The 12,974-nt window shown below is 35.2% G+C and overlaps 1 protein-coding gene and 1 long non-coding RNA gene across 2 annotated transcripts; both read left to right on the top strand.

Annotated features, from left to right (window-relative positions):
• Window positions 1-174: 174 nt before the first annotated feature.
• On the top strand, window positions 175-10,640 carry LOC111706784 (protein strawberry notch; the record flags this gene model as incomplete). Its single annotated transcript, XM_023479723.1, is given in 20 exon segments — window positions 175-264; window positions 831-1,015; window positions 1,467-1,676; window positions 2,665-2,769; window positions 2,978-3,137; window positions 3,563-3,651; window positions 3,961-4,035; window positions 4,220-4,588; window positions 4,699-4,869; window positions 5,258-5,421; window positions 5,786-5,875; window positions 6,468-6,586; window positions 6,991-7,099; window positions 7,358-7,463; window positions 7,734-7,857; window positions 8,179-8,255; window positions 9,144-9,272; window positions 9,781-9,873; window positions 10,157-10,219; window positions 10,562-10,640. Coding segments are annotated over 20 exon segments (2,588 nt in total), but the record flags the coding sequence as incomplete, so codon positions are not given.
• An 801-nt stretch (window positions 10,641-11,441) lies between these two features.
• Window positions 11,442-12,761, top strand: LOC111706785 (uncharacterized). Its single transcript, XR_002766309.1, has 2 exons — window positions 11,442-11,608; window positions 11,931-12,761. It is a non-coding gene; the product is annotated as an uncharacterized LOC111706785 (long non-coding RNA).
• The last annotated feature ends 213 nt before the right edge of the window (window positions 12,762-12,974 follow it).

The following is a 12,974-nucleotide window of genomic DNA, read 5'->3' as shown; positions in this document are numbered from 1 at the left end:
AATTTCCAAAATTTCAACCCCAAAAATAGTCTTTGTCACCCCTGGGAAACTCGTGGGTTTCTTTTAAAAAAATCAGCAATTTTGTTTCAGTCATTTGGCCAGCTATAACAAACATACAGATATTAAATATATTTGAGCGAAGAGTTTTATTATATAGATTTTTTTAAATTGTAGGAGCTGGAAAACCAACAAAGACTGGACTGACTGTTCTTGAATTACAGAATAAACTACCTAAAGCTAGAGTTGTCTATGCCAGTGCCACAGGTATACAAACAAAATGTCTGAAGGCAAAACCATTGTTGGATATATAGTTTTATCTTTAACTTGGATAGCTTTAATTTTATCTTAATTTTATTCTTCAACGATAAGTTAAAATCCGTTTAATTTGGTTTAAATATTTTATTCCATTTTTGAAAGAAAGTTTAGGCTTATTCTAATGGGTATGCTGTGGGTTTTGGGCGGGGCGCAGTGCACGTGGTGTGCTAATATCTCCTACCCCAACCCCTATATCAATTACCCCTCCCAACATCCTTCCCTCCTCTGCCAGACTGAGCACAGGCCAGTTGACCGCTCAATAGCTAGCACCGAAACTTTCATAAATCATTGAAAGCTTAAAATGGTCAGTGTGGTTGAGCCATCAGTCCGTAACATAAAATGTTTAAAATAATCTTTCTTATAGTTTTGGTGAAGAATCAGCTTTCATCAAATAATTAATTATTTTTTAAGTTAAGTCAACATAACATGTTCAAAATCCTATAATTCTCATGATTGCGTTATGTTTTAATTAAAAAAAATATTTTTAGGTTTTAATTAACGGAGACTTTTTTAAGGTGCGAGTGAACCTAAACATATGGCCTACATGGTTCGGCTTGGAATCTGGGGACCCGGAAGTCCTTTCAGAGATTTCAACGATTTCCTCGGCGCGGTGGAAAAGCGAGGTGTTGGTGCCATGGAGATTGTTGCCATGGATATGAAACTAAGAGGAATGTATATTGCACGACAGCTCTCTTTCCAGGTATTCATTTCGAACCCTTCATTCTAAACATGCCTATCTAGGTTTAGATGGGATCAATGAAGGACTGTAAGCTTGATTTCAAGTGACCCTATAATCTCCATACAAAGATTACAATTCACCCTCAAAAGAATATTTACTGCATAGGAAGACATATAAGAATTACAAGAATTACCAGAATTAACCATTAAACCTAGAAAACTAAATCTTTGCATTAAGGTTCACTTGAAATACGCGTACAGTCTGTTTAAGCATTGTTTTTTTGTGATGATTCGCGCAGGGGTATGGAAACTGGAAACTTCATGTTTTCCAGCTCCGGGTCCTAGGTTCAGTATTCCCGAGGAGTATTGGAACCTCCAGGATTCGGGGGACAACTTTGCATTCTGATAATACATATAAAAACTTATCAACTTTGGATACTTTACTTCTTGGCGCTAACTTGTTGTTGTCCTAGGGTGTCTCCTTCCGAATCGACGAGGTGGAACTAGACAATAATCTGAGGAGTATTTACAACAAGTCCGTTGATCTGTGGGTGGAGATGCTGCACAAGTTCACCGAGGCCGCCGATCTCATTGATGCTGAGAAGAAGATGAAGAAGACTATGTGGGGACAGTTCTGGTCTTCACATCAGAGATTCTTTAAATATCTTTGTATTGCTAGCAAGGTAAATTATCTCACTTAGACTAACATAGATTCTAATGGCATAACACCGGTTTTAAAAGGTTCCGCTGTTTCAGTGATCTTAAAACGTTTTATATCATGAAAAACGATCCAAACCCCCCTATATTAAACGATTTCTTTTTAAAAATAAGTTTAATTTCCTTAATTTCCTTAATCTATATTATGTTTTAATTTACATAAAAGCTAATTTGTAAGTGAAGAAGTAAGTACCCAGGTACCTGTCAAATTCTAAATAAAAGATTTGAAGGCACGTTACCACTTAAAGCCGGTTTTAAAAGTCATGAAAATCTCCACTTTCGTTTATTTGTACACTGTACAAGAATGATGAACTTCAGGCTAATTGAAGAGCTAGGAGTCTAGGTCGGATATCCCCTGGTTGTATCCAAGGTGTATCTATCTGAGCTCCTGGTTGTGACGGATACACCTGGAGTCAACCAATCCTCGGCTGAAATCTTGGTGCCTGTTGTAGTTACCTAGGCTTGCACTGTAAGGCCGGTCGTACACTAAACACACGCAGTTCTTTAAAGGCTGTCTCTAGTTGTAAGATTAGACTAAAGATAGATAGATCTGCGTACATATCCATCCTAGATAAACCTTCTCTCATGAATCCATCTTTAGTAATCTGACAATACCAGGGGAAAATATTATTCTTTCATGTAATTAAAGGTATTTATTTTGATTAAATATTCCCCCCTCTTTAAAAAATTATCTTTTTCACCAAATTTGGGAAAATGAAAGATTTTAAGTGAGGAATCAAATTATTTTTTTATATGGGGCAAATTGAAGTTGCCATTTGATGTCCTTTTTTCATAACTCACCTTTTCTTGAAGGGGTGGGAGGCTATAGTTCTAAGAAATATACCTCTGTTCTTTGGTTCAAGAAATTTAAGAAATATTTTCCCCTGTATTTGTTTTATTTGAATTGAAATGCAATATTAGTAAAACTTAATAAATATATTCTTCTGGTTTAAGGTTCGTCATGTTTGCACTGTAGCAGAGGAGATGCAGAGGATGGGGAAATGTGTTGTTATAGGTCTTCAATCTACTGGAGAGGCCAGAACATTAGAGGCCGTAGAGGTCAGTTTATAGGGGAGAGTGGGGAAACACTTGTATGTCTAAGACATCATAATTTACGCGTAGATATCATTTCTTATAAAATAATTGGGCAATTGATCTTACAGTTCACTTTACAAAATTAAATAATCTATCATTTAGTAAAACTTAATTGACCATTTGTTCAGAACTAATTCCGCATTTTAAAAAAAATTACAAAAATTTCATGTAGAGGGAAGAGGAGTTGACGGACTTCGTGTCAACGTCGAAGGGAGTTCTGCAGAGCTTAGTGGAGAAACATTTCCCTGCCCCGGATAGAGGGAAGATTACTAAGATATTAGGGCTAGGAGGCAGACAGCACACAATATTAGATGAACTAGGTATTAGCACAGGTAAATTTTACTCATTCTAGGCTCGCTGGGAGATAAACCGATTTATTATTGGTCCAAACTATTGAGTAATGGGTTTACCGTCTTTGGGACAGTTTCAACATTGAACTAAAAGTGTTATTTAACCCAATTTTCTACGCACGGTTTTTCTTTAAATGATGATTCGCGCAGGGGTATGGAAACTGGAAGCTTCATGTTTTCCAGCTCCGGGTCCTAGGTTCAGTATTCCCGAGGAGTATTGGAACCTCCAGGATTCGGAGGACAACTTTGCATTCTGATAAAGAAAAACCATGATAATAATCTTAAGTTACAACTACAAGTTTTGTTTTGCGTGATCATGAATCAATATTGAGTGTTATACATCGTTTAATACATCAAAAGTTTCAAATTTGATGTTTTCAACAAGTTTTTTAACCCTTTCCGTTTAGGAAACGGAAAGAAGAAAGGAGACTCTTCAAAAGTAGATTTAGGAAAACGGAAAACTAAACGACAGGCAGCGACCAAGGCAGCTAAAAAGGTAAATTTTAGTTTTTATCAAAAAAAAAAATACTGAAAGGAACAGCTGGTTTTTGCGTTAAGCTGCAAAGCCTGAACTCAAAACGTAAACTTTAATAAAATTCAATGATGGTTTGAAGTTTCCAACCATTTACATGAGAATTTGAGTCACGATTTTGACGACTCACCGAATAGAGACAACATTTTAAGTATATATTTAACTATAGATTAATAAACTAACTCCTATGGGGAGAGAAGTTCTGACCCATTGATGACTTAAACTAAAGAACTATTCTTCTTTGCAACTTGTAAAACTATTATTTTTGTGCAGGTTAAAATTGATTACGATAATGATGACGGCCATGACAGTGATTTCGAAGTTAGTGAAGAAGAAGTAGATGACGAGGTGAGTGGAAGGGATGAGAGGGGGAGGCTGGTGGGATTCTTATTATTATCATATTAATTCTGAGGAATAAAAACATATGAACTAGTCGCCTGTTCAGGCTTCTTAATGTTTATGATAACTTTAATGCTGCCAAATGAACGGAAAAAACTAAAATTTCTGAAAATATGACAACATGTTGATGCAGGAAGAAGAGGAGGAAGAGTATGAGGAATCCGGTGCCAGTGAATCAGATTTCAACCCATTCGGTAGCGATTCAGATTCGGACAACGAGGATCCCTGGGAGAAACGTGGAGGAAAGAAAACAAAGAAGAAAGCCAAACCAAAGAAAGAAAAGACGGATCCCTTTGCGCATTTAGTGATGGGTCGGAAGATGGAGAACGGGGTGAGGGAAGCGCCCCCCGACACGAGCAGGGTGGAGAGGGCGGTTAGGATGAAGGAAGAGCTGTTGGTAAAGATTGAGGAGCTAGGACAGGATCTTCCCGCCAATACACTTGATCAGCTTATTGATGAACTAGGGGGTCCCTCACTAGTAGCAGAGATGACAGGAAGAAAGGTAATTTTTTTTTGTAAATATCCATGTTTCAAGATTTATATTCATTGGGTTCGTAAAATTTCATCTCTGGATCAAAGTGGCATAATATCAACCAATCCTCCATGTTGTAGGGACGAGTTGTGATGGACGATAAAACCGGTGAGTTTCGGTATGAATCTAGGTCCACGGACGAGACTGTATCCCTGGAGATGTTGAACTGCACGGAGAAGGAGAGGTTTATGAACGGGGAGAAGAATGTTGCAATCATATCTGAAGCTGCCAGCAGTGGTATCTCATTACAGGTACAGTCACATATTCCCATCATGCATCCTTAGCCTTGCCATATTCGGTCATTCTTTATCCTTTTCCATTCAAAATTCTTCTCCTTGCCTCCGAATCCCTTTTTTCTCGTATCATTCTTTTTCCTTTCCTCTCTTCCTATCTTCTCATAGTACCTCCTAACCTGTTTTCCTCTTATTCCAACCTCTCCCATTTTTCCATCCTTTCCTCCTTCTAATCTTTTCTCTCTTTCCTGTCATTCCGTCCAATCTTATTACTAAATTCTTTCCTCTTATGCAAATACGATACATTCCCTCTTCAAGTTCTCGTGTCAAAATCAAATTGGCGCAAAAATAGTTTTCTCTAACAGTAGTTGTTTCAACTAAAAGATTTTGATGAACTGTATTTAAGGCTGACCGACGAGTAAAGAACCGAAAGAGAAGAGTACACATGACCCTAGAGCTCCCCTGGAGTGCGGACCGTGCTATCCAACAGTTTGGTAGAACACATCGGAGTAATCAAGTCTCTGCTCCAGAATATATTCTTCTTATCTCAGATCTAGCAGGAGAACAAAGGTAGCAGAGATTTTTCTCATTTAGTCCACAGAGAAACTTTTTGATGAATAGATAAAGGGTGTGGTAATGTTAACCCCCGACCTCCCTGAATATTTTAAGCTTTCAAACGAATCTTAGAATTAAGTTCCCACGACTCCGAATTCGATCATATGATTTTCAAAATTAAAAAATCGATTATTTAAAACCTTTTTGCGTAAATATATCCAAGTTTTATTGTATCCCTTCTTATCTGCAATTGGCATATATGTGTAAATAAGTGATTTTTAGTAGAGAAATATTTTTTTTAAATCTAAGTATCACACTTAAAGTTATAAAAGCTTGCCATTTTTTTTTGTCCGAGACGAGTATTAAATTGTGCTTTTAGATTTGCCAGTATTGTAGCCAAGAGATTAGAATCCCTTGGAGCTCTCACACACGGAGACAGAAGAGCAACAGAATCCAGAGATCTTTCCAGGTATATACCCGTGCCTAAGATCCAGATCCGTTGGATCCGCAAGTTTTTGGCTCTCTGGAACCGGAACCGCAAAAATATGCGGATCCAAGGGGCAAAATGTCAACCATAAAAACTTGTAAAATTCATATCTTAACAAATAAAAAATGGAGAAATAAGAATTTCTGAATCTCTGTATGGTTCATAAAGTTTTGGCATAGAAATAAGCAAAAAAAAAGAAGAAAAATAATTTTACAATTCTGCTTTGTTAAAATGATTTAGAAAATCTTAAAGAAACGTTAAATGTCCCGTATCCGGATTTGGATCCGGATCCGTTTTTTTCCAGTGTGGATTTAGGATTTAAAACTAATTTATAAAATTTCTTTCTCCCAAATTTTTATGTAAAAACTTGATTCAATCTCTCATTAGTGAACGCTTTAATTATGTTAATATTTTGATCTTAGGTTGGCTTACGCTAACAAACATGGCTTAAGTCTTGTAGTAGCAACTGGGAATGTTCATGATAAAAATCTACCAATGACTTTAACCATAATGGAAACTTGGAATTAAAAGCAACATTTTTCTCTTATTATTGTTAAATCGTTAATAATTTTAGGTTCAACATAGACAATAAATACGGGCGAGCAGCTCTAGAAGCAACCTTTAAGGCAATCATGGGATACGAACAGCCAATTGTTAAACCACCTTCAGAATATCAAGGAGATTTCTTCAAAGGTTAGTAAATACTATCATTAACACATTAAGCGGCGTATAAGGAAATGATTCTTTTGGTGTACAGTGCCGTTTTACCTCGGTAGTCTGTGTGAATACTGTTAACAACTTACTCTAACTGCTAATAAGTCGTGTCAGTACTTTAAATGAACCTGCGTTTTCATTCTAAAGCTTGTATGAATGCATGAATGTCACACTTTGTTTAGTTAAATAATTTTGCAAGATTTAGTGAATTGCAAGAAGAAGTTAAATTACGTAGAAGTATAAAAACCACTTCTTTCACGCACCTTTGTAAGTTAAAGAGAAGTGGTTCAACTTAGTCTTGGTTGTTGAACTCATTTGTGCCATTTATTAATTATGGCCCCCGGACTTAAAATGTTGTATAAAAAATAAACTTTTTATTTTAGACATAGCTGATGGTCTGGTTGGAGTAGGATTAATCACATCCTCAGAGGACAGTCCTGGTTTCCTGACACTAGACAAAGGATATAATGACATGAGCAAATTCCTAAACAGGTAAATAATTATCTATTTGAAGCTGATGGGTTCATGGTCGTCATCAAAATTAAATGGAAAATAAAGACGACTTATTTTTGGTTTTACTGTCATTAAAATATTGCTACATTAAACATTATTTATGAAGATCTTAAGTAAGTTAAGGTTTGATGTAATGCTAGTCTTAAATCGCAGAAAAGTTCAAGTTTTTTTTTAGAAATATTTTATTCCTACAGATTAAACGAAAATAGGATTTTCAACAGTGAACCATTTTTTTAGAATTTTGGGAATGCATGTCGAGAAACAGAATCTTCTTTTCAAATACTTTTCTGATACTCTAGCAGCCATCATCAGTCAGGCTAAACGTAGTGGTAGATATGATCAGGTTAGTACATTAGTTCGTTACCTAGATTGTACTATAGGCTCTATACATTACAATGTACATATTTGGTAAACCTTGGAAGAAAATAAAAGCCTTGGATATTATACAGATATTTTTTCTGCTTTCTGATTTGATTTTTTTGGAAATGGTTTAATTTTTAAGAACAATCTTTTTATTTTATTTTTCTTTGGGTACAATTAAAAAAAATATCAAATTTTACTTAAAGGCAAACAAAGTAAAGTAGTATTTGCTTCAACGTGATATTATGTACAGGGTATCCTGGATGTTGGAATGACGCAGGAAGATCATGTTGAACTTATCAAAACTCACACATTTATGCGCAAACATGCCACAGGAACAGCCAAAATAGAACTTCACATTCTACACGTAGAGAGAGGTAAACTCTAATTCTATTCATTCGGATTAAATTGGGTGTGTGTGATAATAGATAAGGAGAATAAGGATTGTTTTTTTTTCTTGTAGTTTGTATACATGTCTTTAATTTGATTAAAATGTTTGTCTCGTTGATCTCATGTTTTCTTAAACCCAAAATGAACGGTTGAAAAATTTTCTAATTTTATTGAAAATAGTTTTCGCACCTATCTTGAATGTTCAATGTTAATAAACTGAGAAGATACGGAATGGATTTCCGATTAGTTAAGAAATTAAAAGATATGTCGGATTAATTCATGGATGGTTTGTATGAGATGTACCCTAGGTATGAGCTGGGAAGCTGCTCTTGAGAAGAATGAGACTCTTACAGATACAGACGAAGGTTTCTGGGTGTCACATCAGGTAAACAATAATCACATGACCTCCCCCCCCNATCTTTGCATTAAGGTTCACTTGAAATACGCGTACAGTCTGTTTAAGCATTGTTTTTTTGTGATGATTCGCGCAGGGGTATGGAAACTGGAAACTTCATGTTTTCCAGCTCCGGGTCCTAGGTTCAGTATTCCCGAGGAGAATTGGAATCTCTAGGATTCGGAGGACAACTTTGCATTCTGATAAAGAAACACTATATTAATTTAAATTGAACCTTACTTTGGTGGCAGTGGTGTATAATTTTCTTTTTGGCAAAAAAAATCAATTGGTAAAGGGATGGGGGGCAAAATCAAAAGGGAAAAATGATAAAAGAGGGAAAAGTGAAAAGGGAAGAGGGAATTTATTTTTTATCCGCTGGTTTTTACTCACACAGGAAAACCAAGCTAACTTTTTTTTTTTGAAAAAAAATATGGTATTTTTCCCTCAATAGAAATGTCTTGTTTCCCCCTCAAAAAAGCTAGTCGGTCAATGTGCACATTCATGACTGAAAATATAGTAAATTACTTTCGGTAGAAAAAAATATTCCAATAAAAGAGGAGAGCGGGGGCAAAAATATGAGTCTAAAAATCAATATACACCACTGTTCGGCGAACCTCCTTTTTTGATGGGAATTATGGTGGTGTGAACTGTACTGTAAATGTTCTGTAGTGCACTGTTTTGTACAATTGTATTGTAATTGTTCTGTACTGCACTGTGTTGTACAGTTGTACTTTAATTGTTCTGACTGCACTGTTTTGTACAGTTGTACTGTGTTATTGTTCTGTACTGCACTGTTTTGTACAACTGTACTGTAATTGTACTGTTCTACACTGTTATGTACAGCTGTACTGTACTGTACTGTACTGTACTGTATAATAGGTACGGAATGGTAAGAAGACGGCTATCCTAGCAGTGATGGATGAAGGGAGTAAGAAGAAATCAGACAAGAAGAAAGATCAAAAACTTTACTTTGTTTACAGACCTAACACGGGCCAACAGGTTAAACAGGTGAGATTAGAAAACTCTTTCCTAAAACGATTTTTTTTAGTTATCTAGAGGTTACCACTTCCTTCTTTTTGTTAAATTGATAAAAATGTTTTTAAGAATTAAGAGGTATTACCAATTCTGTATCTAACATGTAGATCAGGCCCTCTTTATCCACTTACCGACAAAAGAATTGATCAATATTCTATTATTTTAATCTTGAGAAACTTGCAACTTGAAGTGGCAACCCTTTTAATCCCGTCGAGTTGCTAGAGATTATGAAATTTTAATTTGCAATGAGTGTTTAGAGGCCGAATTTAAAGATTTTGAGCCGCGGCTTAAATCCGCCAAAACCCGGTTTAAATTAAGCGCCGGCTTGAATCTTGAAACATCTGATACAATTTTAAGTGGAACCAACCATATTTAAGCCGCCGCTCAAATTCTATAATTCGGCCTTAGGTGTTGAAAAACCAATGGTAACAACTTATGTCTCAATCAAAAAGGATTTTGAATAACGCTAATTACTTTGAAGGAGAGCTTAGCGGAGCTGAAGAAGAAGTATAAAAAAGTTTTACCAGATGAATGTGAGCCTCACTGGAACCTTCAATATAAATCTAGCGCCAAGGTACTTGTTTCAAGGGAGAGGGCATTTCTCGTCAGCTTGTGTATCAATTACACCCTAAACCTTTGAGAGTAAATACCCAAGGAAAAGGTGTTTCAATATTTGAATGCGACATATTAGGCCTACAACAAATAAACAGGTTTTATTTAAAAAAAAGTAGTAAGCATTTATATAAAAACTAATCTATAGATATTCTAACGATCATAACAAACAAGTTTGGGGCGTTTCTTTCATTGAAAGTATTTTTATTTTTGAAATTTGATCTTTATAAACTGTTTCTGTTTAGACCTGCTCTCATGCCTACTGGAAAGGAAATTGTAAAAACAAATCCTTGGGTCTTGACTGTGAGGTAACTTATATTTATATATATAAAAGTAATAAGCTTACATTATAGCAAATAACTTACAGTAAAACCTACAGTGTACTAACTATAGTGTACTCAAAGTTAAGAAGGTAATACTACAATGTACTTTCTCTAGTGTACTCTAAATTAAGAAGGATAGTCTACAATGTACTAACTGTAGTGCATTTAAGTAAAGAAGGAAAACCTACAATGTACTAACTGTAGTGTACTCTATGTCAAGAAGCTAGGTTGGATTAAGGAAGAAAACCTACTATGTACTAACTATAGTGTACTCTAGGTTGGATTAAGAAGGAAAGTCTGCAATGTACTAACCGTAGTGTACTCTAGGTTGGATTAAGAAGGAAAGCCTACAATGTACTAACTATAGTGTACTCTAGGTTGGATTAAGAAGGAAAAACTACAATGTACTAACTGAAGTGTACTTTCGGTTGAATTTAGAAGGAAGATCTACAATGAACTACTATAGTGTACTCTAGGTTGGATTAAGAAGGAAAGCCTACAATGTATCGTCATTAAATTTTTTAAAATTTTGAAAATCCACGAAATTTTTTGTGAAAATCCGCGAATTATTTTTGTTTTGTTTTACGATGTACACAAAGAGAACATGTTCACAACTAATTTAGAAGATGGGCGCGAAGCGCCCTCTAAGGCTAGTATTAGTAAATTAGTAATTAAAATAATATTTTTGATCTCATATTGTTTAAACACGTTGTTTATAATATAATATTCTATTTTCATATTTCAACAAATAAAGTTTTTTGTTCGTTAAATAAACGATTCCTTTTATTATTTTATTATAACTTAAAAGAAGAATGAATCTTAAGATTAACTTGATATAATGGTTGCTAGTCAATAGGCATGATATTATCTGCAAATTACATATGTGAGCTTATTTAAGGTCTGAACTTGTGTATAAAACGGCGTTAATCTGCAGCGCCAGAACTTTACAGTGGAAACTTATAATTTAGCGATTTAGTGTCCTAATTCTGAAAAAAAAATTAACTTAATCTTTCGAAACACAAAAGATGCGGATTTGGGATATATGACAGGATTAATTATACTTAAGTTCCAATCTCAGATTTTAAATAAGTTAAAGATAGGTTATCTGGACATTGTCCGCAGTCCTGGCATAATTGAATAATACAATCCGATTATTCATATTTGTGTCACAAATCAGTTTATGGGGTTCGTATCAGTTTTTTGCAAATATCAAACGCTTGTTTATTTAAGGTTGTCCGGATGAGATTGGAAGAAGGGCGGAGAATAGTTGGAACCCTGATACCCGGCTCCGCCATGGATACCCTGGTCGGAACCTTGAAGGCGGGGGCGGAGAGCCATAATGCCGAGATACACGAGGTCACAATAGACGATTAGGTAACTTATTTTTCTATCTTTTGGGGAAACAGAGAAGTATACATTTTTTGTGATTTTAGGCTTTAGTTTTCTGTTTGTTAGCGGTTCCGTCAAATATATTTTATTATTGATCATTATTCAAGATATAAATGTATAGGAAGACGACTTTGGTTTTTTTTCTTCACGCCAGCATTGTGTTCTGACTTTCATCAATTGTATTTATAGATCTCGGAACAAATAAAAGCACCATACTAAGGTCATCTGTAAATTCCACTTAATACTGGTTGTTCTATTTTTTTTGTAATTGACATAAGATTATTTTTAAGTTTATTTTCATTTTCAGGGTACTGAGGAGAACAAGTCAGGCTGTGAGGCCCAAATATCCTGTATCAAGTTCATTCTTCAAATTTAGCATCGGTTGCAAATATTCCAGTCCAAGATCTATTTGTGCAGTTTAATCCAGATACATCTCGTTTATAGATCAAGGGAGTAAAATCAGGAACTGGATTTGTACTCAGATAAATCCGTAAACTTCTTATGTTTATTGTACACAGAGTACACATACAATCTTGACTTGAACAATAATCAATATTTATTTCATTTACCCAGGCCTGTAACTGTGTATCTTTGTACAATATTTCTTCCTAAATCATGTTCACTGTACACTCCATTTTCCTAGATTAATCTTGTACACTGATCTCGTTAATGATGAGTACAAGTGTACTATTATTCCCAATCCTTTTATGTACAGTGTACTCTCCTAAATCTTACATGTACATTGTATCTTAAAAACAGCATTTTTAATTTAATACAATTTTGTTATGTGTACATAAACATATATATAACAGTCAGTATGCAGGATCAGGTTTCTTAGGATTTTCTTTCTCAACCGAAGGAACGTTGTATAGTTGATGAAGTGACCATTGTAGAAGTTACCTGTTCAAATATGTGGTTTATTAGATCTAGAAGTTTCCCCCGAGCCTTTATGTATGTTTTTAACAAGCTCTGTTTTACTCTGCACCCCTGAATGGGGTCCTACAAATTCACTGCAGGGTTCATGCCCTGCACAATATTTTTAATTGTCATCCATAGCTTTAGTTTAAACCAATCCGAATTGAAAATTGTGATTTCCCTCTTGTATGTCTCTCCTATGAATAAAGATGTTAGTAATCGAGTTTTTGTTTTATTAATATTTTGCAGATGCTAGATGTGTTTAGATTTGAACTTTGAGCTCTTAAAGGGACTGTGACAAGGAGTAAGGATTAGAACGGACGCGGCCCGCCCTACCATATGATGATTATACATGCTTTGCAGACGGTACTCCAGTTGTATAAGAAATATTCAGAATAGGTTATTGTATGCGCGGTAATTGTACACAAGACAAATA

The sequence above is a fragment of the Eurytemora carolleeae genome, unplaced genomic scaffold, assembly GCF_000591075.1.
Source record: "Eurytemora carolleeae unplaced genomic scaffold, Eaff_2.0 scaffold163, whole genome shotgun sequence".
Taxonomy (NCBI): domain Eukaryota; kingdom Metazoa; phylum Arthropoda; class Copepoda; order Calanoida; family Temoridae; genus Eurytemora; species Eurytemora carolleeae.
Note: the sequence above shows the minus strand (reverse complement) of the source record. Positions and strands in the feature narration are given on the sequence as shown.